General features: G+C 39.0%; 2 protein-coding genes across 3 annotated transcripts in view; both read left to right on the top strand.

The window, feature by feature from the left end:
• Positions 1-10,110, top strand: part of ascc3 (activating signal cointegrator 1 complex subunit 3) — a 60,446-nt gene extending 50,336 nt beyond the window's left edge. Inside the window, exons 37-42 of the mRNA XM_088410516.1 lie at positions 1,588-1,812; positions 4,130-4,281; positions 4,736-4,886; positions 7,209-7,415; positions 8,697-8,872; positions 9,507-10,110. Coding sequence (XP_088266642.1) covers positions 1,588-1,812; positions 4,130-4,281; positions 4,736-4,886; positions 7,209-7,415; positions 8,697-8,872; positions 9,507-9,630 — 1,035 coding nt within the window. The 3' untranslated portion in view covers positions 9,631-10,110. The remainder of the gene's footprint in view (positions 1-1,587; positions 1,813-4,129; positions 4,282-4,735; positions 4,887-7,208; positions 7,416-8,696; positions 8,873-9,506) is intronic.
• Positions 10,111-11,725: 1,615 nt separating this feature from the next.
• Positions 11,726-24,848, top strand: sim1a (SIM bHLH transcription factor 1a). 2 transcript variants are annotated; one of them, XM_088410637.1, is made up of 13 exons: positions 11,726-11,814; positions 11,977-12,308; positions 14,517-14,596; positions 16,296-16,400; positions 16,468-16,576; positions 16,852-16,937; positions 17,016-17,215; positions 17,406-17,512; positions 17,766-17,913; positions 20,069-20,234; positions 20,430-20,713; positions 20,795-20,835; positions 22,400-24,848. In XM_088410637.1, the coding sequence occupies exons 2-13, from the start codon at positions 12,134-12,136 to the stop codon at positions 23,083-23,085; spliced, it is 2,187 nt and encodes a 728-aa protein (XP_088266763.1). In that variant the 5' UTR covers positions 11,726-11,814; positions 11,977-12,133; the 3' UTR covers positions 23,086-24,848. The 2 variants fall into 2 exon arrangements, with proteins under 2 accessions (XP_088266763.1, XP_088266762.1); XM_088410636.1 differs by having other exon boundaries at positions 20,430-20,835.
• The last annotated feature ends 1,328 nt before the right edge of the window (positions 24,849-26,176 follow it).

Here is a 26,176-nt window from a genome sequence, read left to right as displayed (position 1 = left end):
TTTTGATGTAACCGAATGCCACCCCTACACCAAGCACAGATTGGTATCGGCAACAACGGATTATTGGCAAATATTCAGCTAAATTGCTGACATGTAGCAACATTATTTTTGTTGGGCAAAGTGTCCATTGCATCCTAGATGATGTTCCATTTGTGTGAACAAGGCCTAAAGCATCAGCAAACCAATCCCCATGGGTCGTACCCCCTGTTGCCTTCAAGCTGTACCACTTCAAGCTGTAATAGTGAAACGTGTCTACCTCCTGCTCCACTCTTTTCACTTTCCTTTGGTTTCTGATATGGAACTGACATGGCCTCTCTGTAATTGCTGCAGTCTGGACACTAATGACCCAAACACACACTGCACCACTGAAGCGCCTTCATGATTAGTCTGTTGATTTTTTTTTTTCCTCCTGCAAGCATGTTATTGTACTTTACCAAAACGTTTTACACATATCTTTCTTATGATTGTAACAAATATGACTGATTATCATGTTTTCCTCAGTGACAAAAAGCTGCATCAAACAAAAATGTTGTTGAGTAAAAATTGTTTTCCTGTACAAACAAATAAGGGGACCTCACTAAACATCCGCACAATGACTCAACATTACACAAAAAATCTTGTTTTTTTTCTTGTAATTTATTTTGTCCATCAAGTAAACTTGTTAAAAATGTGCAAATCAAATACAAAAAAACATGTTTCATGTTCAAACACTCAAAGATGAGCTGATCACTGATACATGCTGACTAACAAACTAATGAACTAACTATATAGTATATATTGCAAAATCTAAAACAACATTGAAATGAAGTAGAATATTTTTGTGTTGCAGTTGTCTGGAGTTTAGATCCCTAAGGAAACATGATAACTGTTCTTACCTTTTCATGCAATCCACAAAATTGATACAACTGTATGTCTATTCCTGTCACACTTTATTATTGCAATCATTGCTTGAATGCTGCAATCCCATTTTTCCTATTCTGCATCGAGTAAAGTAATGATGTTTAACGATGTTAAATGATCATTTATTGTCCCTGAACATTCATATACAGATCCAACAAATAATTAAATGATTATTCCTCTTTTCGCTTTCATGCCAACAATCTTGATCCTTTATCAGGTCCTTGATTTTGAAATTCTGGCCTTGACCAGGATTGATGATGCGTCAACAATCCTGTGAGAGGGGGAGGGAGAGTGCAAGGCAAGCTAAGACGAATGCCTTTTGCACAGCCTTTTGATGGGACTATTAACAAAAGTTAAATCAGAATGAATTAGTAAAGGTGTGCGTGTCTGTGCATCTTCTCAACTAGACTACTGCAAACAAGGGCAAACATACCGTACCAACATAGGCACAAAGAGATTGAATTATGCCAAAAGCTTTGTTTGCTGTTGTTCTATGAATTTCCTCAGCCATTTTTAATCATTGTTTTCCAGCAACTTCTTGCATCACAGAGGTTTTTTGGATCAGTTGAAATACACAATAATTTCTCTCATATCATGATGGTGTTTAAAAGGTGGAAAATAATATAGAATACCACTTCTATTTTTTTTTTGTAAATGACAGCATGTTTGATTATCTGCTTGATGTAGGATGCAGAAGAGTATGCCGAGCTCCCCGTGAGACACAATGAAGACCAACTCAACAGCAGCTTGGCTCAACAGCTCCCCTTGAAAGTCAACCCCCACTCCTATGAGAGCGCCCATACTAAAACCCACTTATTGCTTCAGGCTCACTTCAGCCATGCCCAGTTGCCATGCAGCGACTACTCAACTGATACCAAGACCGTTCTGGACAATGCCATCCGAATCTGTCAGGTATGTCTCTGTGAGTCTTGTGTATGGGTAGGGTTAGATGACAGTTTTCACTGCCTCATTTCCAAGACTGCAAAATTTCAGGTAGAACTGCTGGTATTGCCCCTTAAATTAAGTTTTCTTTAAGGAAGTTGTCAGCTCAGTCGCCACACACACACACACACACACACACACACACACACACACACACACCAAGACCAAGATCTCTTGTATGTGGTATGTTTTTTTTTTTTTTGTTTTTGTTTTTTTTGGTACGTTCCGTTTTACATCAGAAGTCATTGTTATGACTTGTAAGTCAGTGTCTTCCTCCAATATTCTTGTCACTTTTTGGTCAGAGCCATTGTTAATTTCCAAGAGTTAGTTGTGAAGTTATAACAATTTAACATTTTTCAACAAAACTAATTATTTATAAATGTTTAAAAATGCTGCCTTTTTTAAAATAATGTGTGCACTTTTCAAATTTAGGGCCATTGAGGATGTCTGTAAGCCATTGATCAAAACATTAGGCATGTTAAGCGGGTGTGCCTACATGTGCTTGTAATTTCTCATGCTGTCTACTAGGGAGTCATACCGAATATTAAATACTGGCCAGTGAATGTGGTTACTCTTTTTAAATATCTGGATTGAAACAAGATATGATTAAACTTTTAATTAAGGAATTTAATATATTTAGGTCATTCATCATTTAAAAATTACATGAGCGTACCGGTATACTCATTTTATTTCAAAGAATATGAACAGAGACCATTAATTTAATGTTTTTATATAAGGCATTAGATTGTATTGGCCTAATGAGCTGTTACTTGTGAAAAGATGGTCCAAATATAAATGTGAAACAAAATTAAAAGCAGTCATTGAAATTACATATATGTATATACGTTACCATTTAATCTAATCTGTCATTCCTCTTGAGCGCTCCGGTTTCTTCCCACGTTCCAAAAATATGCATGGTAAGGTATATTGGACACTCTCTAAATAGTCCTTAGGTGTGTTTGTATGCCTTGTGATGGGATGGTTACCGGTTCAGGGTGTACCCCAGCCTCTGTCTGAAGACCGCAAGGAAAGGCTCCAGCATGCCCTCAACACTTGTGAGGACAAGCAGTTAAAATGGAGGCTGCACAACAACACTGTTGTCAAGTTTGCGCTGAAGACAAGACAGTGCTCATGCACATTTACCCTATCGACATATGAGTATAAAAAATAAAACATTACAATAAAAATAAAAGCATAGCAAATTTGAATGCTATGTTTTACTTAATAAAAACTGAGTACCAATAGTCCACAGCCATACTTTACTTAGGAGTAATGTTTGAACCAATTCGTCAACTACTCAAAGTCATCGATACTACTTGATGTTTGAAGTTTGGTCGACTAACTGCTAGCAAAGTGTCTTTGGCATCTTGTTTTTTTCGGCCAATTTACCAAGCAATTTCAACTTTGCCCACTGCTGCAGTTGCCACACAATAGTTTTTGTTGACGCGATCGGTATTTATCTCAATCAGCCTAGATTAGGCCCCTATATCTCTGATATCTCTAGTTCGGGTTTGGTGCTGGCCATGTTTCTACACAAATATATACATGCATTTACAATTTTAAGCTTCACAATTGCTTGCCCTTCACTCATTGACATTTTCTGATTTTCATAGTGATTCTGCATCGTGCTAGTAAAAGTGTAAATCCATAAGTACACATCGTAATGTTGGAGAAAATAGGCTGGACATTAGATGGCACAGGTGATGTGCTGTCAGGGCTTGATGTGGCTGTTTTCTGTACATATTGGAGCTGTTCCAATTTTTTCCTCAGTAGTCAAGCCCAGGAATCTAAGGATAATGGAGGCATTCTCTAGTTTAGTGGCTACAAAGGGGATTTAGTGAATGATTCAATGTGTGACTGTAAATAAGCCGGCGAAGTCCAGTCAGGCTGTATACTTGTGACAGCCAGAGTACTGAGTAAAGATATGAGGATTGTTTGTCTGTCTCCACTTGGGATTGAGTGTAAAGGGCCTTGAAAAAGTATTTGTCCACTATTTGAGTGGTTTATTGGGGGCAGATCTTGAAAACTATCTGGAAAACATTGGACTGTTTGAAAGTGGCTTTCAATGCACCCTGTTCTTATTCCTATTGAACATTTTTAGAAGGAGCAGAAACCTCTAGAAAAAGCACCCTTCTAACCTCAGGCAATTTATGCAGTTTGCTTATAGAAACTGTGGAGGGTACAGAGACTGAGAGAGGATAGTATCCATTTTTAGAATATAATGTCATACTTGGTTTAGAAAGCTTGATAACTGCATTTGAGTTGCTCTCCTCTCTTTTCCACCAAGGCCTTGCTTGACGTTGCAGCAAATGAGGGCTGGCTTGTGACAGCTTTAAGTATTTGCAACCTGGTGCAAATGATTGTGCAAGGCCGCTGGCTGCATGATTCTTCGCTACTGACTCTGCCACATGTGGAGCAACAGGACCTCTACTTGTTCAGGTATAAATTACATTCAGTGCCATGCTACTCTGACATGGCTTGCATTTCTTCCAACCAAAACTCACTCGGTATCACCGGCTGGTAGAAGATTGGCTCTAAGTAATCCTCCATCATCCTTTTGTAACCTCTGGATGCATTGGTAGCCAAAAATGACATTAACAAATCATGACTGTAAATAATCATAAGTCAATAATAACTTATTATTTTCATTTAAACAATTTTGTCACTCTCTGGCAACCCCCCCCCCCCCCCCCCCCCACACACACACACACACACGCATGCACATTTTTATATCTGATTTTTCTGCTGTTTTTACTACATACATGCAGTTTTCTTAGCCCTTTTTTATAATTGCCAGCATACTGTGAACAATGCCTTTTATTTGCGTTTTATTTATTGATGTGACTCGTGCATTTGTTTAGTTATGTTGAACATTCTGTTTGATCAAATGTAGGAACTGGTCAAACCAAAAAGGAAAAGGAAGCGAAGGATGCTACACTGGACCAATTGAAGGGCTGCCTGAGTTGATCGCTACCTGCAGTGGAAAGGAAAACATTTTTGCAGCAATTGTCGGCCAAGAGTTCTCTTCAAGTCATGTTACTCAGGTAAAATTTGTTTACAACCTCGGTAGTTTATAATGTATCTATTTTTACCCATATTAAAAAAAACATTTTATAGTCATGTGGCACATACTGTATGTCTGACAATCAATAGCAATCTTGGGACCCATGGCTAACCCTTTCATCTTTGAATTAAGCAGTAAAATACACTATAAATACGGTTTTGTAACCTCTCACAATCAAACTAAGCTTCAGCGTTCAGCCGTTGTGAATCGAATGAGGCTGACCAATAGCGGACCACCATCTCCGTGAGGAGACGCAGACCAATAGCAGAATTGTAGTGACACATTGCAGGGAGGGCAACAGAAAATAAGTGTAATTACCTAAAAACGCCTGCAGATGGAGACCGGGAAAAGAGTGTGTGTGTGTGTGTGTGTGTGTGTGTGTGTGTGTGTGTGTGTGTGTGTGTGTGTGTGTGTGTGTGTGTGTGTGTGTGTGTGTGTGTGTGTGTGTGTATGTGTATATATCAGACGTTGCCATTATCAGAATTGTGGCCATGACATATTGCTTCCCATGAACCAAGTCAAAACGGTAAATTAAGCACAAAATTAAGGTATGTAATTGTAATAGATAAAAATATCATCGTCCTTAAGTGGCTTTATAAGCATTTGCCTATGTTTTGAACTAAACAGATTAAAAAAAAAATGAACTCAGCGGGACTTGAACTCCAGGCACTCGACTACACGTAGATGGGGTTCTTGCTAACTAGCAGTAAAACTGGTTTGCCCTATTTGTTATACGTGGTCGGTCTTTTTTTTTTTTTCATTAAAAAAGCTTTGTTTCAGGGGAAAGTAACTTAGCATAAACATCTAAATACCAGATGTTGATGCAATACTTCATATTGCATTTTAACATCCATCAGAACAAGCACGTAATCATATTGTCGCACACACATACACGCCATTACCTGTGACATGCCGTGAGCAGTCTTGCCATTGTGAACCCAGATACCTCCAGGATCCCCAATTACTGCTCCACTGATAGGGTTTACTGCTTCAATCTAAGTGCTAATTGCTGCAGTAATGAGAGTGACCAGGCACGACAGCAGACTCTGCAGCTTCACCCAATCAGTAGGCCTGTTTTCATCCTTCCCCACCTTTACTCCCCTCATCGCCCCTGCCCTCCCACAGTGTGGTGTCCTCACTAATTAAATAATTAGATGTGCAGCAGTGTTCCAGTCTGGTTTGCTCAGAATGAGTAATCCTCCCATAAATAGCCTTTGCCTGTTGAATCGCAAAGGTTTTCTCCCCCTTGCTCCTATAGACGCACATACACAGATTTTATTGTTCTGTTTGCTTTGTTTAGTTAATATGTATGTATATACATATATGTGTTGATTAAAAATATACTGTAGTCACAAAATAAGCTTAAATCTGCCAAAAGTAAGAAAACAATAATAGGAGTAATAAAAAACAATGATAATCAAACTTTTTTGTTTAACCTAAAACTCAAAATAAGTGGTTTCGCGTCGCTCTTTGCACTGGAATTTTTGGACTTCGGGGCTTAGTGGTTATCACATTCGCTGTCTCCATCCTTTCTGTGTGGAGTTTGCATGTTCTTCCCGAGTTGTGTGGGTTCTCTCCGGGCGTGACAGCTTCCTGCCAATCTCCAAAAACATGCTTGGCAGTCGTGTTAGACACACTAAATTGTCTTTAGGTGTGATTTGGTGTGTGAATGGTTGTTTGTCCCCTGCTGGCACCCTGGCTGGTAACGAATTCAGGGTGTCCAAAGTCAGCTAGGATAGGCACCATCAAAATCCTGTCAGCCTTATGAGGATAAGTGGCTATTGAAGATGGATGGATGGATTTTGGACTTCGCGTAAACACATAGAAACACTAAACTGAGAATCAAGTGCCCGCCGCCGGTCACAAATGTTTTTTGAATGACAGTTTATTGGACAGATTCTAACTCATGATCTGTACGGAGCAATCGCTACAGTTCAAGCCGCACAGCGTTTGAGGATGGCTCTGTGAAAAAAATAAATATGTGTAGGCTGAATGTTCACAGGACATTGTACATTTGCTGTTCGACGAGAAGGAGGAATCATGTCAAGTGAAAGAGGAGAAAAAAAAGTGGATCTATTTTGGCAGGATTTCAGCAACTAGGGGTGAAATGAGTCATTGACTAATGCAGCTTATTAAAAAAGTAGATGAGATTTTTCGTTTTCATACATTCATGTTTACTTGATGCACATCTACATTGGATATTTCTTTGTCTACTGCTTTGCTGTCAAATTTAGACACATTAATAGCACAGTTATGACCTTTTGTGTGCCCCCAACCCCACCTTCCTCTCAACCTTGGTCAGATGTGGGCCTTCCTCACTCATCTTCCAGTACTGGAGGTTGCATTGAGTGTCAAGGGCTGGTGGGAGGAGAGCCAACAACAGACAGAGCGCCACTTGAATGCTGCAGGTGCAAACCTGAGGGAGGCCAGCAGCTGGTTGGATGTCCATGCTGACCAGGAGTACGTTTTGCAGGTGTCACTGAGACGCATCAACCAGGGCCAACAGAGGGTCAGTATGGCTGATTAGATATGTTAACATGTTACACTGTCAACCCAAACTGTTGCTTGCGTGGAGTGCTATTCTATATTGTACACATAAGTGAGAATCGGGTAACGATTAATTGCATTTGTGGTATAATCATGATAAGCTAAAACGTGATTTGCTTATTGCAAAATCTGTGATTTGAATAGTCGTTAGAATCAGAGTCTTATCCCTCCCTTTAAATTAGGAAGATGAGGAAGGTTTTTATATTTTATATAAAAAATGCATGTTTAATGAATATATTAGTCCTGATAAGATTGTTTTATCATAATTAATATTTGCCTCATTTTACTATACTACAGTGCTTCTCAGTTATATTTTGCCAACCCCCCCTGAAAAGAGAAAACTTTTCGCACACCCCCACTCAATAAAAATCTTTAAAAATTGCATTAGGTATACCTAAAACTGAATCATTTCTAACATTAACAAAAGAATAAAAAACAATATAAATCAACTTTCAATAACTCAATTATTTTTTACAGCGTTTATACAGGTTACAGCTTAGTCTAGGGTTACAGCTTAATCTAAAACAGAAAAAAGTCTAAAACAGAACAAAATAGCCATAATAACCAACATTCTTATGTTATTGCAATTAAACTTCACATAACAAAAACAAAGCCTTATCCTGGGGGTCATTCCCACCCCCACAGGGGGAGCCCACCCCACTATTTGAGAAGCACTGCTATACTATAATGTTTACTGTATCTGATTTTGCTCCCTGTAGTGAAAACAAGGTCAAAAGTTTATTTATTCAGTCAGTGCAAAAACGGACAGTCACAGAAACAAATTCCATCATGACCTGTACCAATTTTGACTTATAATGATACTATCCTTAGGTTTAAAGCTTCACCTTGACTCTTCTAAACATCTGTCTTGTTGTTGTGACAAAATACTTGATTATTTGTCCCATCTGGCCGTAAAACTCTTAGTCCAGGAGGCATTTGGTTTCTCCATGCGAGCAGCTGCAAATTTCAGTAAAGCTTGAAGGTGTCGATTTCAGAGCGAGAGCTTCCATCTGGGGCAGCATTGTCTCAGTTCATGATGTTGTAAACTTCACTTTGCCAGATTCATCAGAGGCTTCGGTTTCCCAGCAGTTCTACTTCATGGCAGGCTTGAGCCTAAGTGGTTTCTCGGATGTACAGAAACTACTGTGACAGTAGTTTCTGTGTCACTGTTATTTGATCGTGTTCCTTTAACTAGTCAATTGGTGTTTTGGGATGGTCATCACAGTTGTTTTTCTTTCAACAGAGGAAGCAGGACACTAAGGCTCAGGCGCCAAGATTCCCCAAGGTGAAAGATGAAGGCTGGTTCCTGGTCATTGGGGAAGTGGATCACAAGGCGTTGCTTGCAGTCAAACGAATTGGATATGTGCGCAACCACACAACAGCGTCTGTGGCCTTCTACACACCAGAGAAGACTGGAAAGTAAGGTTCTATCCTAAGGAAATTGGGAAAAGCCCTCAAGAACTCCTCATCTTGTTGTAAACTAACTTTGATGTGAGGTTTATTACTTCAAAATGGAGGAAATATTTTTTTGGGTGGAACAAGTCGACAGTGAGCGGCAAAATGTGTTTTTAAAGGTATCAAATGTACGGGAAAAATAAATTAGTCATTCAAATAATTGTAGACAAAATATTAACATTTTACTATTGAAAATAGCTAAATAAGTGGAATGTCCCTTTAATCTGACATTATAAGATCTGTACTTACTCAACAAAAAAAATATTAAGTAACATTCCTGCCATTCAAGTATTCTGGTCCATTTATAGGACAATGACACAATTCTCATATTTTTTTATTATTAGAATCAATTACATCAAGAACACTTCGGTGGGTAGGTGTGTGTGACAAATGTTTGTCATAGTGCCATGGCGTGGTAGATATGTATGGCAGCCGATAGAACCCATATGAAATGGAGATAATGTGTAATGTTTTTTTGCAATTAAAGCTTTATTTTCAAAAGGTAAACTACATTCAGTAAATTCATGCTTATGTAATCTGCCATCATATTGGTGTCATGTGGATGCATTCCGTCAAAACATTTGCCATGTGCTTACAGATGCATATACACACTTTACTTGATGAGCGACAGCTACCTTGGTCTGGACCAGCAGTATGACATTCACCTCAATGTCACACCAGCCAGTATCACTGCCCAGGTCAACACAGAGGTCACGGACTAGATTAAAGGATCTGTTGGATTGTCTGAAAGTCACTCTATCATGAACTTTTTTCTTTTACTCTTTTTTTCTTCTTAACCAAACCATCCACCCCAAAGTCAAAAACAAAAAAATCGATGCCTATCGCGGGGTTCATTGAAGATTCTAAATTTACTATTTGTGTCAATTTTTTTCAGACAATGAGATAATCCCGAATGGGCAAATAAATCTTTGAAAAATATTTATTAAAAGAATCTCTTGAAACGAAAACATCTTGGAATACATTTTACTTGCAAAGACAAAAATGTGCTTCAGTTATGTGTTTTACTTTCTTTACTCTCATGTTTGAATTACAATAGTGATTCCTAATCATTATAACAATTGTTGCCTCTTTGTTTTCGACATCTTTGCTCTTCCTTTTACGTGACATACTGTATTTTTTGTGAATAGACAAACAAAAATGTTGTCACAACAGATAATTAAAATATATATTTGCAGACTGAATTTTCGGCAAGTGTATCTCCATTTGTTTGTGCTGATTTTATATTTTGCTTCACACTGTTTGTTTTTCCACATCAATAACAATGTTCAGTATGCACAATGTTAAGGATTATGATAAAACATTATGACTGAATCTAGGAACATCAACAGAATTGGTTTGTTTAAGTTTTCGTGTGTACTAAATTATGAAAAATTTTAGACAACTGGTGGTTGTGATAGTTGGGTGGGATATAAAATATATATGAACATAATACAGTATATGTACATAGTTACTACACACACAAATATATATATATATATATATATATATATATATATATATATATATATATATATATATATATATATATATATATATATATATATATATATATATATATAGTGTGTGTGTGTGTGTGTGTGTCTTCTAAATACAATTTGAATATTATTGTTTGTATTACTTCTGTTTTTCTTAACCCGTAGAAATCAAGTATTTTGGGTTGGGATTGTTTTTCTAAGATTTTTTTATGTATAGCCTGTATTTTTTTCCTGCGCCCCAATGTTTCCAATACATAACATTGAAAGTCAAATGTGCACAGATTTTTTACATCCCCCCTGAAGCGTTGATGAAAAATGCTGACCCTTCACTGTTTAAGTCGCCCATCCCTGATACACAGAGGTAAAAAACATATTATGGAAAATTATAGTCAGTGTCAGGCTAACACTGATTATAATTTTCATGATTGTTACCGTATGGTCACTGCATATCTAGGTTAAGTCCGCCCTGACTTCCCTGAGGCTTGATCGTGAACTTTTTTTTCCCTATGTTGTAATTACTAGTAAATATGGACTTGAAATGAAGGTTAACGCCTGCTTCAAACAAGGCGTGATCTTAAAGCTTCCTTGATGATTTGCTCACTGAGGGCTGAATCCTATTAGTGCAGTCAAACACACACAATACACACAACAATATGAAAAGAGTCCTGTCGTCGTCATATCATTACGTGGAATTGAAAACTATACATAGACGTTCTATAAATTAGCAAAAATATATTTCAAGACTATGAGAATGGTTCTCATCTGCTAATGAAATAGACTAAATGTAAAGTGTTTTTTTTTAAGTGTCACGTTAGTTATTAGGTCTTCTTTGTAACTAACGTAATTTATTTAAACGTTGATTTCAAAACAATAATGCCTGTATAAAATTATTGTAACATGATTACTACTTTCTTATTGCGACATTAGTTGACGGGAAAACAGGCAGCTTTGGGTCTCTGATTTATTTCAGGATTTAGGATAGGCCTATGGGTCACTTGTCAACGTTTCATTGTTGGACATTCCAGCATTAAAAGACTAATGAATTATCCTTACATATTTATACGCCACAAAACACGTTTTGAATTCTATGTTTTGTCCTGCGTCTGATCGTGGACATAGCTTGCATGGTATCAGGTGTTTGGGCCAAAGGTGATCAGCCCTTGTTTGACGACCAATCGTCGTTCACCTCGCAGCACGTGACTATAACGCTTAGCCAAAGGGAACCGGAGCTCCGTGCATCGTCGTCCAATAGGAGCTGAACTAAAGAGAATCTTTGGACTTGTCCACTTGGCTCCACTAATTCACTCGTGATGCAGAACGGACGATATGCCCAGAATTGTGGAGTTTTTGACTACTTTTAAAACCGACGGATTCTGGCTCTGCAAATAACTTACTTGTGCCTCTACCAAGGTAGGAAAATAAGATTAAAGAATGACTGTTCGAACATTTATACATATCAAGACTTGAACACAAGCGAAATGCCAACCGCGTGTCTCATGTCTTCCCAGTATAAATTAAAATTCGCATCCCATGTCTTCCAATCTCTTGAATGTTTTTACTCTCCCGTTTCAGAATTTCACCTGTGGAAATGTAACGAATTTCTCCCTGCTGCTGTGTGAACCTGGGCCCGACCTTCTCCTATACGTCAACGGGCGTCGCAGCTGCAAAAGAATGCGGCGAGAATTTTGACCGCAGCCGGACTGTGAGAGGGACAAGAAAATAAGACACAATGAAGGAGAAATCGAAAAATGCCGCCCGGACTCGACGAGAAAAGGAGAATGGCGAATTTTATGAACTGGCCAAACTGTTGCCGCTCCCCTCGGCCATCACGTCCCAGCTGGATAAAGCTTCCATCATCCGCTTGACCACGAGCTACCTCAAAATGAGGATCGTTTTTCCTCAAGGTGAGCCTCGTGCATACATGCTCTTAATGTGTTCCGTGCATTAATAGGCCTCGTGACCACAGAGCAACTAAATTAGTCTTTCCGCAAGAAATGACTGCCTTAATTATCAAATCGCTCTTGGCCGAGATTGACTAGTTGAAATTAATTGGTATTTTAAAAAACGGTATAGGCCTTGGGCCCGATTGGTGATTTATTTTGTTTTTCAATTGCAATAATTAAGATGCCACAAGAAATGTTTATTAGTATCACTCAGTTGTTGGAAACCGCCTTCAAATTCAAATGGGCCCAATCACATTAAAGGGTAATAGAATATATTAATTCTTGCTGTGAATTTAAAGTCTCGTGTTATAAAGCATCATCCACATCATAAAACTAAGTGTAAATCTGTTTTCTGTGCAAAACGCGCCCACTTCTAAGAATCTAAATTATGTTTCGATTACCTTATTTTGTTTAAATAATTAATGAAGAACAAAAAAAAAACCTTTCCGAACTTTTTGACTACAATTGTTTGTTGGTCGAGGAGGATATACTCGGAGTGCATTACAATCAATTGTACATTAACGAACTGAACAACATAGGCTGTATCTACAGAGCATTTATTTAAGCAATAAATCATGATTTAAAAGAATCGTGTGTTCAAAACCTGGATCCAATTTTTAGATTCGAACCTCTAACTCACCTGCAAAAATCGCAGTTTTTTGTTGGCTTTTTTTTTTCATTTAAAAACGAACAAAAGAGCCCTCATCAATTCCTCTGACCCCGAGTCATTTAAGAGCCTGCGATGTGAGTTCCCGGAGTCCCCATGAAGAAGATCCATGCCGCACGCGTGACTACTGCAGCGCCTCGCATATTAGCAGAATGCTCATGCCTGATCCTTCAACATATGGGGTTCCTCGGAGCCCACACAAGGCTCATTATGTCACATAAGGTGCATTCACAAAGAACCTGATCGGGAAGCAGCACCTCAAATGCGAAGATTGGCACTACGAATAAAAGTCTGTTAGCCAATAAGCATATTTTTTGACTTATTCTCAAGAATAAAATAACATAAAAATTAGTACCACGCACGTCCTTTGTCATCTCTTGCTCAAAATACAAAACTTAAAATAAACTTTGCGATTATATATCTTACACTTTAACATTATAATAACATTGATGACGTAGCTGACCCGGTGTTAACTTATGGGACGGTTTTGCGAGCTGGAACATTATTTCAATATATATGGCCCATTTGAAATGCATGAACAATGAACACACCAATAATACCTTATAAGAAAATAATATTAACAAAATAATAAATTTATCAATACAACAGTGATCACTTTGTTATCACGATTAAGGTGAATGCGGCCTGATTAGAATTGGTATGTATTTACGTGATAAGATTTTTGTATTATAATTATGAATAAAAGAAGAGTGAGATAAAATAGGCCACGTATATATTTTAATCAACTAACTGAAAACAGTATTTCAAGTGAGCTGCTGTAATGAGGCTTGGTGCAGAGTGGAAAAACATGCTTACTTTTACAGTCCGCCGCGGTTTGTTTATTATAGCTACGTGACGAAAATAATAATGCGCTCTTCCTGTGAATTTTCCCCCAGTTGTTTACACTTGTACTAGATCTTGGATTTTCTTTCTTTATGTAGTTGACTCAAACGAGTGTTAATTTGTTTGCTCATTGTGAATGAAAAATAATGAACTGGGGGGGAAAAAACTTCTTTCCAGTCGCTGATAAATTTTACATCAATTATTGTCTGTCTGATGAAAATCTTAATCCAATTTAAGTATTTATTCGCGGATCCGTCCTTTGGTAAAGGCGATACTCTTGTGTTCCGAGTCCAAACAGAGAAGTCCATATTCTGGAGCGGGGTGTTCCCCGCATGCCGCCTGTTTATTCTGCTGCACATTTGCATTTCAATTCCAAGTCTGCTGCGTGTGCGAACTCGTGTTTGTTTTGTCCCTCTTTGGGTGTATTGGGCCTCATGGAGCTCCACTCAAAGCTTTTTTTTTCTTCTCCTCCCTCCTCCATTTTGAATAGTTTATGCTAATAGTTTCACAAGTCAAAAATGGGCTCAATCCGGATGTATAGGTGGATGGCTTGAAAAACATGAGGTTTATAATCACTACTTTCATATAATTGCTTCTTTCTCGAGCATATTATTTAAATAATGTCCTTTGTATGTATTTGTGTGTGATTTGCTTTCCAGGCCTTGGTGAGTCATGGGGCCATGTGAGCAGGAGCTCTCTGGATGGGGTCAGCCAGGAATTAGGTTCCCACCTCTTACAGGTTATTATTATTATTATTATTATTATTATTATTATTATTCAAGCAGTAGGTGGTGTCTACACGTATCTACCACCGATTGCCACCCACTGCTCTCCTTATAGCGCTGGAAGACTTAAATGAGCTGAGCGAATTCATGGTCATGCACGGACCTCAATCTGTCTTTGAGCCTTCACACAGTGCACATCATCTCTCACGTTAGCAACAAAACAAAGAGCAGGCTTGCCCCTGGCAAAGCAGTTTGAAACGTGAACATGTGGTACACAATTGCATAAATACTACAAAAGGTGAGGTGGTACCGTAAATACAAATATACATACATCCACGTACATACACACACATGCATACAAATATTTAACTTTTTTGAAGTACTGATGTACAGAGATAATACAAATGAAGAGCCTTGGGACAGTAAACGAGTGGGTCACATTTTGAAAATAAATTGTCTGTTAAATTAAAAAAAAACTTATTAGATGAGGGGTCTATGAAAAAAATTAAGCATCAGAAAAACTAGAATCTCTTTAAACTTTTATTTTTCAACTAAGGCCCGTCAAGGACTGAACGCTTGCTCCAAAGACGCTGGAGCGCTTTTATTCCAGTGTAGAAGAACTCTTTTGTTTGGGACATGCATGTCCACTTCATGTACACTATGCTTAGAATATTTCAGACACACCTAGTACCTTCAAACAAAGATGATAAACAGTCTCCCCTCGCATATTTTTTTCCGTCGAAAATCTAGCAACTTTCACTTAAAAATGAACCCATTCACTTTCTCTCAAATTGTCACTTGAAGTATGTTTTTTTTTTTTTTTTTTTGCTGCAATTGCAATTTACTATTAAAACTATTCATGCTGACAGTGCTATATATAATGATGGTATTTGTTTATCCACCATGTTGTAGATCAAACAGCTATGATACTAGCAACAATTCACATATCTCTTACTGCCCGATCTTGTGCAAAGTGGAAACAAAATTGAGATGTTCCACTTATTGATGAGCAATATAAAACATGACTTACTTTGCTAAAACAGCTTTGACTTTGCTTCACATTGGACTCAGCATTGTGGGACTCAGGTGCCATTCAAGGATCTAATAGACAGAGTGCTTTGGAATATATATCATGTAAAAGCATAGTAACAAATACTGTGCATAAATCATACTATGCATCATATTGCACTGAAATACTGTACATGAATATGTGAATTGTTAATGGTCTTATTTGTGCTCTGTGATTGGCTGTCAACCAGTTCAGGGCCCTTGTGAGGATAAGCACTTTGGAGAATGAATGAATGTTACATGCATTGTAAATCCACCCACATGCAAATGGCAATAACAATTTAATAAAAATAATGATATGAATAATAAATGATTATTTTCAATTGTAATTGTTTCCCAAGTGTAATTCAGGCCATCAGCCAAACTCTGCACACAATGTAGACGATTGAGCCGTCGCCAAGCTCTTCTATAAAACAAATAAATTGCCTTCAGCTTTTATTTTGTTTATTTCGATATTTTTTAAATCAGCTCCAGCTTCAGAACTGTACAATCTTTACATTCCATTAATAGATACTTCCCATGAGGCTCTACGACACACCCACAATTATACCCTACCCTTCATGCGTACGTGAAACACGTTGTTGGCCAAATCTTTGGTTTCTTGTTGTTATTAGTTAAAGTAACAACTGCGTTTTTTTGTTTCAGACGTTGGACGGCTTTATTTTTGTGGTCGCTCCAGATGGGAAAATCATGTACATATCGGAAACGGCCTCGGTGCATTTGGGTCTGTCTCAGGTTGGTTTAACAAAGGTAATGTTACCTCCTTTGGTATGTCACACGTGAGGTGTCACAGTCCTGACATGGTTGCACATTTCAGGTAGAGTTGACAGGAAACAGCATCTTTGAATACATTCATCCTGCCGACCACGATGAAATGACAGCTGTCCTCACAGCGCACCAGCCTTGCCATTCGCATTTTTTCCAAGGTAAACAATGATTCCAAACGTTGTACTTGATATGAACTCATCACTTCATTAGATTGCGAAAATAATTACGAGCAACCAGGTGTTTCCTTAGCTGTTTTTTTTTAAATCACGTTGACTTGCTCATCTCTTCAAGACAGGGGGTATTTTTTTTCTTAGCCAAAGCCATTTATCTGGAGACAATCAAAATCAAGCCACCTGCATTGTCTCTAAATACAGTATTCATGCAATTTTCTGTGACATATGAAGTTGAATGATTCTATCTTCTTGCCCTGCAGAATATGAGACGGAGCGTTCATTTTTTCTGAGGATGAAATGTGTTCTTGCAAAAAGGAATGCTGGGCTTACATGTGGAGGGTACAAGGTCTGAAAAGAAGTAATTTTAACAAGCTTATGTAACATTTGGAACTGCGACGTAAACAGCTATCCACTCATTACACAGGTGATTCACTGCAGTGGCTACTTGAAAATCCGCCAGTACAGCCTGGACATGTCTCCATTCGACGGCTGTTATCAGAACGTCGGGCTGGTGGCCGTCGGTCACTCGTTACCGCCCAGTGCTGTCACGGAGATCAAACTGCATAGCAACATGTTCATGTTTAGAGCCAGTCTGGACATGAAGCTCATCTTCCTCGACTCACGGTATGTTGTTTTTAACCTTTCTTTTTTTTTATTACATGTTTAGATTGTGAACGTGATTGCAACATGTTTTCGCTCTTACTGCATACTTTGTTGGTGGATTTGTTTCCAACCCGGTATTTTGGATTGTGTGCCAACATGGGAGCACTTAATAACAGCTGAACATTTGGGTGTGCATGTGTGTAATATTTAGGGTTGCAGCCCTTACAGGCTATGAGCCACAAGATCTAATAGAGAAGACCCTCTATCATCATGTCCACAGCTGTGACTCCTTCCATCTACGCTGTGCACATCATCTGTGTGAGTAGTTGAACATGCGACACTCATTTGATATGAACATACATAGGGAGGCTGCATTTTTAATAAATATATAAAAAAAAAACATGGTAACCTTTTTTGCTAACTTGTGTTGAAGTACAACATACTGTATTTGAATATGGACCTTAAAACCCTAAAACATCTTCCAATTAATATTTGAAGAATGCTAAAGCAGGAATTCGCTGGTACTGCATGTCATTATTGTTGATATCATTGTTATGTACTTTTTTTGTAGTGCTTGTGAAAGGGCAAGTTACCACTCGGTACTACCGCTTCTTGGCCAAACATGGTGGCTGGGTTTGGGTTCAGAGTTATGCAACCATCGTACACAACAGCCGCTCCTCCAGACCTCACTGCATCGTCAGCGTCAACTACGTTCTCACGTGAGTCCCTGGTATTTGCCTGAATGCTGGTTAAAGCTACCCCACCACCAAAAAATAAAATACAGTGGGATCTGGGAGAGTGATCGCATGTATGCTTCACAGTGTAGAGGTCACGGGTTTGATTCTGACTCCAACCTCCCTGTATAGAGTTTGGAAGTTTTCCCTTTGCCTGCGTGGGTTTTCTCTAGGTACTCTGGTTTCCTCGCATATTCCCCAAAACGTGCATGTTAGGTATATTGGATACTCCAAATTCCCCTTAGGTGTGTTTGTGAGTGTGAATGGACATTTGTCTCTGTGTGCCCTACGATTGGCTGGCAACAAGTTTAGGGTGTACCCTGCTGATGGATGGATAGATGGACGGATACATCCTTACATGGGTGTTCTCTGGTAACTGTACGGTTGCTTTTTAAGTTAATCGAAGACGCAAACATGTCCAGACTGTTGTCACAAAAGATGTCTTTCAAATCCAAAAAGAAAATCAAATGTTGCAGGGTATCTTTGTAAATGTGCTGAGGGATAAGGCCTACCATAGCGGAAGGGAAACCACTTTCATCCTAATTCAGCATGTATCCAAATCCATATAATCCCAATGCCTGTGCGCTCACTGCATGTTTGCCAGCATCTCACGTAAAACACTACACAAACACGGTGGCTTTGACAGTTAACAGCCAGCCGCTGTTAGGTTGGCATTAAGACACTCATTCCACGCTGCTGTTTCTACCCTCATTCTAACTGTAAATCCACCAGGTTTGAGCCACATGTTTCTTTGGATGACATATTCAATACTTACTACAGATTATGTAGTGTCGTGATTCAAGTGCATATCCGACAAAAGTACAGGTTTATGAGTAACATATTCCAGTGCAGCTCTTGATGACTTGAAACTTCCATGGGTAGACGAAGTCTTGACTCATTTATCTGACCTTTTAAATTCAGACTCCAGAAAACTGTTTTGTTGAATACCTATGTTGCGCTTATTATTTAACTCCTGTATTGGGATGATTTGACAGAACTGTTTGAAATAAAACATATGCAAGTCAAATATTTTGCCCAAGACATTGACACGTAGAATACAGTATGCCTTGGTAGGTAAGGGTTGTTCTTTATTGTTAGGAATGTTATCACGGGCAAATGTGTTAGTCCAGTAGTCTTTATGTACATTCTAGCTATGGATAAGGAGTGATAAGGGCAGTTCACCTGAATGTGAACTCTTGCTGTGTGTTCAAGGTCTGACTAGCTATATGGTCTGCAGACCTGCCACAGCAAAGATTTAGTTTTTAGCATGTAACCCAAAATCTTTTTATTTCAAATCATGTACCGGTACATTTTAGTCTTGTTTGTGCTTATATATCAGTTAACAGTTCAGGTTACCCATCCAATGTGGCGAGCGGACACCCTTATGATTCGTTTTTGTTGTGACGCGACCCCAGGTTGCTGACTGTCAAAGAAAACTTTTGAAAATAACAATTTAGGCATTCTTATACAAGTACTTTGCCTATATCACAGAATAAATGAAGGGTGTCCCTTATTATGAATTGCATTCATCTGGATGTGCTGTATACATTACTGTTACCTAGTTTGTGTGACCAAACACTGAGAGCAAAGAATTAATGGATCAGTGTTTGTCTCGCAAAACTCTCTGCCAAGATTTTCTGTTTCCCCAGCCTGATTTGCCATGACAACATCCAAGGAGCACTTCAAAGAGAAATCAATTCCTTTTTCACAGTACTAAGACATCTACACTCTCCAGGCCTGATTTAACCAGACATAGCCTTTAATCTCTCCATGTATTTGATTGCTCCGCTTTCCCTCTGTGTAGTGTTTGTTAAAGGCCTTGCTTCGATCCCTCTGGTCGAAAAAAGCCTCCCAACAGCCGTTGCAGCTCTCTCGGAAAAGCTCAACACTTCCAAGTATTATCGCTGCCACACATGGACGTGCAAGGCTCTGTGTGTGTTAGTTCTTCACAATGATGCTCGCAATGCTAAAACGAATGCTGGTGGACTTTTGCATCAAAAGAGGAGACTAACTATAGTGCGTGGCAGACCTCTCTGCTAAGTAATTATGCAATGTAATATTGTACATCTTTGAAATGCAAATGTAAAATGTTCAAGGGATATCACAGAACGTCACATGCAATTAATATTTGTACCTTTAGGGAGACGGAGTACAAAGGCTTCCAGCTGTCTTTGGATCAGGTCATGTCCAAGACCACTTTCCCTTTCAGCAGCAATACAGCGAGCGGTCTTAGCGAGACAGGCAGAGCCCCCAAGAGCAGAGTATCCCGCCCCAAAACCAAAGCGAGACTTTCGCCATACAATCAGGTGAGCATTTTTTTATATGGCTTTATAGGCAAAAAGCCTGTTTTTGATTCTACGTACAAATGACAGCAGTCTTGTTGGTTGCTTGAATTTGGATTTACAATATTGCATAAATGTGGTCCAGTTTAAAAAAAAATATATATATTATTTTAAATGTGGCCACTATCATTGAGTGTGTTTGTTTGTTTCCCAACCCAGTATCCTGGTTTTCAGACTGAGCGCTCAGATTCAGATCAGGGTAGTCCCTGGAGGGGAAGCCCCCTTACTGACACAGCATCCCCACAGATGCTGGAGACGAATGAAGGCATGGACGCCTCGTGCGTGTACAAGCAGTTCATTGATCCTGGTCCGCTGTTCTACAGCGTATCTGAAGAGCAGCATCGTATGGGCGACGGTCACAAACACGTCCATGTGCACGCTCAAGGCCAAAGTTGTGAGCGTGGACGATGTGAGGCAGGGCGGTATTTCCTTGGCGCACCGCCTCCCAGAGGGGACACATGGTGGAGTACAACAAGGGCGATCTTGCCACTAAGCAAAGGCTCATTGGACAACCAAGGATGTGATGGCAGCATGCCACATATTACAGCGGTCCACAGTTACGATGGTAAGATAAAAAAGCTGGCTTTGATTATAGTTTAAATGCAGTAAAACCTCAAAGATCAACTGCTATTCCGTTATGCTGTTTGATATGTGACATGTTCATAAGAATAAATAAATAAAATAAATGTATTAGTGTCATGAAAGTTACAATGATTGCAATTCTCTTTGGGAGATGATATTTGAAAAGCAAAAAAAAAAAGATGCATAAAAATACATTTAAAAAATCAACTAAACTAATAAATAGGGCTGTGCATCGCTCTAATGAAAGACAATTTGATTCGAATAATTCCAAGCACAGTACATTTTGAATGTAATGTGCGCCGGATCAGTGGAGCAGGGTTTAGCACAGCCACCTCACAATTCAGGGATCTGAGTTCAAATCCACCTGGCTCGAGCCTTCCTGTGTGGAGTTTGCATGTTATCCGCACGCCCGCATCCTCCCACACTCGAAAAACATGCATAGCAGGTCTATTGGAAATACTAAATTGTCCTTCGGTGTGATTGGGTGCTTGAGTATCTGACTATTCTTTTAAATAGTGCCACATTTAACAGAGCTAAATGATAAAATCCGTTTTGCTGTTGCCAGTGACTCTTGCCTGGTTGTAGTGATTGTTCGAAAATGGTCGAAAAAGAAATATGTATTGGCAATTTCACAATTTATTCCTTGTGGAAGAAATATAACAGTTTGGCGCCTCTTGCTCAATCTGGTGGTGGCATCTCATAAACCATCTCACAGTAGTTCAATGGTAGTAGCTCAAAACAGGCAATAGCACTGTAAAATAACTTAAGTTTGGGATTTGCAGGGAGGATTTGGGCAAATGCTTCATGCGTGCATTCCACGTACTCATTTCTGGTGCTCAACCCAAAAATACATGTTCCTTGCAAATGTGGTAGTACATACAAGGGTAATAAAAGTATTTTCAATGGTGTAAGATTTATTACAGGAGAAACATTGTTAAAACAATCTAGCAAACACAGACTTTTTTACTTTTCACGCTATGTTTAGGTGCCTGTAAGGCACAGCCGGAGTGGACGGTTTCAGGTGGAGGCCTTAAAGGGACACTGTGTAAGATTTTGAGCGTTTGTAATTAAAAAGGAATACATTAGATGATTCTAAATTTTAAAAACTTGCAAATAAATGTGTTCTTAATGACCAACAGTATGTTATAAATGAATTTTAAGTTTAGTTATTAAATGATATTAAATGGGGGGTGGCACATCTCCGGAGGCTGCCATGTTTGTTATAGCTATGGACAATGGTAAATGCAGCACCTCCTTCTGTCTGTAGTGAAAAACTGTCAAAGCTTACGCATTGTCTCTTTAAGTTTGCAAACACATCCCATTTTGTGAACTTTTATGTGCATGCTTTATTCTTCTTGAGAACATTTTTATGTGTTTATTTTAAATATTTATGTGTTTATTTTAAATATTTACAAAACCTCCGTAGCAGCTCAATCTGCTGTTGTTGTCATTGTTTGACCTACTGCTTAGTATTTGTTAGCACTATGCATGATATTTTATTCAGCGCACGGATATATTGAAGCCTTGACTTTTTTTTTTTTTTAAAGGTCGGAATCAATGGGATGACGATAGTGCGGTGAGTTCTCCAGATAGAGGCTCCACCAGTGACTCAGGAGATCGCCAGCGAGCTGATCAGTTCAGGTTCAGCCCACAGGAACCTAGAAAAATGGAGACCCTTATCAAAGCAACACAGCATATGATTAAGGAGGAAGAAAACCGACTACAGCGTAGAAAGCTTCTTCCAGACGCTCCACTGGGGCAGGCCAATGGACTATTAAACAGCAGCGCTCTCTGCTGTTCCTCGGAGTATGCGCAGAGGCCAATTCAGGCTGTGGTTTGTCGCGGTTTGATCAGCCCTGTGCACAGCCCCGCCCATTTCTCAAGTATAAGTCCCAGGTCTGAAAGCTTCAACAAGACCAAAGACTACCCGCAGACAGACCTGGGCCCCCGTTCTTTACAGTTACATTATCCGTTTAGTCGAGCGGGCCCCCGTTCAGATTCTCCGGGCCCGGCCCCAGCCCTGCACCCGTCCCACACCCACTTTCGGCCATACTTGGAAAAGCGTACGGCCTACCCCCTGACGGGCTACGCTCTCGAGCACCTCTACGACCAAGAGAGCCTCAGAGGCTACTGCGCTTCTGCCAGCACGGATATGACCCCTCACCTCCGCGTGCCGGCAGAACAGGCAGCCGGACACAAAGGCACCTCTGTCATTATCACCAATGGCAGCTAACACTCGTTTTACACATGCACTTGGACTGATGTCAATAAGCCCCCGTGACTTGCTGGTTAGCCCCTATGAAACATCTCTATTTCGATCCAGACTCCTTTATGCTTAGTATACGCTGACCTCCTTTGTAAACGAGTTTCTAGTACTTGTGTCGCTGCAGAGTTAAGGTTTAGAGCACTTACCCCATTATAAACTCATCGTAAAACTTGCTAAGAATGATATCAGACGTGCCAATAACAAGCACTCACACATGACTGTTAGACTGCGCTTTTAACGCCTGCCACACTCCAAGCGACACAACCGAGCGCTCTTGAAATGTTGTGTATGTGTGAATTTGAAATCCGTTTTCACGAATGAGAGAAAGTTGGCAACTTGTTGTGAAATGATTCTGAATTGCAGGTGACCAATTCCAAAAATCTGTACTAACACAGTAGATGCAGTGTAAATATATATTGTGTTTGACAATACTTGGTAAGCTACGATGATGAGGACTTAAGATTTCATATATAGCTGCGGTAAAACTATGAAATATGGAGACGCTTTTTCTTCTGAAATGCACAATTGCAGCCAATAGCCTCTCCAATATCCACACCCTGTCCTTTGTTCCTTTCCGTTTCTCTTTGTATTATGATAGTTTCATACGGTAGCCACAGCATCCAGGGTATTTTGCTAATTCTTTGACAATCGTGTCATGTTGTTAGTGGTTTAAAACAAAGAATAATACTGTACAGTCTCACATTTTATTCATTGCGAAACAGCCCGTCGGCAGATGATCGGTGGGGTGTCGCCCACTGTTTTCGATTCTTCACTTCAGTTGTGTTCAGTCACATTGCGTGGTGTGCGATGGCCCAAATCAATATTTAATAGCCATGCTACACATCGCGCTTCAAACTGTCCTTCAAGTACAGTATAGCACTGACTTGTCAGAAACATTTTTCTTATGTTTTAGATGCATTTCAGCTAAATTGATTATAAATGTTTACTTTTGAGGTGGCATGGTGACAGATTGGTTAGCCTGGCTATTTCACATGGCAGAGGTTGTGGGTTCCTTTCCAGGTCTGGCCTTTCAGTGTGGAGCTCATATGTTCTCTTTCAGTTTTTTTTTTTTTTTTTTTTTCTGGGTACTCCGGTTTCCTCCCACATTCCCCAAAACATGTATGGTAGATGAATTGTACGCTCCAAATTGCCCATAAGTGAGTTTGAATGGTTGTTCGTCTATGTGTGCCCTGTGACTGGCTCGCAACCTGTTTATGATGCCCCCCACCCAGTGATGGATGGATGTTTACTTTGTCTAATAGACTTGAAGGGTTCTCATATTTCAATTCATTTGATCAGGTTTAGTGAGGAATAACTGTGCAAACCATACCAGTTTGAGAAAGAGTTAAAAATGAGAATTTACAAGTTGGGCCATGACTGATGAATAACTAAAAAGCAGATGCATAGAAAGAATATCACTGAATTCTAAGTCTGAATCAATTTAATTTTGGGTTACACTTTACCCATTTTAAGGTCCCTTTAAGTTCAATTTCGTTTGTCTTGTAAATTTGACACTACAGTGAACGGTTTTGCTTACAACCCAGACAAATTTGAAGTTATTTTTCCATTTTTCTTATTTCGATGTGTGCAACAATTCACTTTGTGCAAAACTTGCACTGTTCTTGTTTATCAAAGCTTTTGGTTGAAGTGAAATAAAGCTGTTGGATCTAGTGGATTTTGAAGTGATGCAGAATTATCTCATGGTTATAAACTGACAATAATATGCAAATCTTTTTTTCTAGCAGTTTTCGCTTCTTGCAAAGAGGTATTATTATATATAAATGGAATGTATTACAGCTCTCCTACGCTCATGGATGCAAACGCAAAGTAATAAACAAGGGAACTTACCACAAGATGTATGCAACTACATGCATGTGGTTGAAATCAATGATATGACCAAAAAAAAAAAAGATCAAATCTGAGTTGCTCAAGGAAAATAATGCACATTTACATACCATCCATTTGGTGATTGCTGCAGGAAAATCATATCTCTGGAATTGGGCGGAATCCTCATATTTCCAAAAGCATATTAGGAGGCTAATATGTATTAGGTATTAGGAGGCTCCAAAAACAGCAGGATTGTTTGAACATTAACATTGCATCATCAACAAGAACAAGCCAATTTCAACACTTAATTGGTTAAAAATATTTACAGTAATAATAATTGTGACATTAAAGGGTTCAGCTAAGTGCCAGCGGCATGCCATTTGACAAGTTTAAATTTCAAGGACAAATTCACTCTGAAAAACCTATGAAGCAACTATATTGGTTACGTGTGGCCAAAATTAAAATACAAAAAAAACCTATCATAATTGTGAGCTAAATTATGGGTTCAGTCCCTCAAAGTTATTTATGGGGTCCTATAACACTGCTACAATCATCCCAGATGTAATTGAGTGTAAAATTATGTGTGTTTCTTAAAAAATAAAATAAAATAAAATAAAATTGGAGAGAGTAATTATGCTTTGTTTTTGGATGGATTCACATGCATTTGATATAATTTACTAAAATGATTGCAAGCCCAGCATGCACACAAAGAATCAGTGCATATCAGTTTTCAATCTGCTTTGGAACATTAAATATTAAATATCCAGTACTGTATGTATACTTTATAATCTATATAATCAAGGAATTATATAGGAAATGCATCAGCACCTTCATCGTCTAAAATATCAATCATCTTTCCTACAGCACAGTCCTTTTGCAAGTGAATTTGCTGATTTTTTATTTTCATACTGAAAGCGTAGCTGAAATGTGCACGGTTGCGTGAACCTGCACTACCAAATGAAAAGCTGATGAAAATCAATACAGCAGAATTCTCCATTAAGCCTGATGATTTTTGCCGGAGAGCTGAAGCCTCCTCATCAGCCTGATGGACGTTGGCTGTTTGCTTGATTCATCCTAGGCTGATCAGCTGCACCAATTTCCCTAGGGTGCTTTCTCCTTTACCTCCACATTGAAAGATTTCCATCCTGATAGTTTACTGAAGCCTCGAGGCTTATACAACTCAGCAAAGTAATACAGGTTGAAGTCAACCGCTGTCAATTACTAATTTCTA

This window comes from Hippichthys cyanospilos, chromosome 3 (genome assembly GCF_059441005.1).
Source record: "Hippichthys cyanospilos isolate Australia breed blue-spotted pipefish chromosome 3, RoL_Hcya_1.0, whole genome shotgun sequence".
Taxonomy (NCBI): Eukaryota; Metazoa; Chordata; class Actinopteri; order Syngnathiformes; family Syngnathidae; genus Hippichthys; species Hippichthys cyanospilos.
This window is presented reverse-complemented; position numbering and strand designations above follow the sequence as displayed.

Bases quoted from the DNA above. Each gene is read 5' to 3' on its own strand.
- sim1a (XM_088410636.1), top strand. From the start codon at position 12,134: ATGAAGGAGAAATCGAAAAATGCCGCCCGGACTCGACGAGAAAAGGAG. The intron at 12,309-14,516 runs GTGAGCCTCGTG...TTTGCTTTCCAG, and splicing joins GAGGATCGTTTTTCCTCAAG to GCCTTGGTGAGTCATGGGGC. The intron at 14,597-16,295 runs GTTATTATTATT...TTTTTGTTTCAG, and splicing joins TAGGTTCCCACCTCTTACAG to ACGTTGGACGGCTTTATTTT.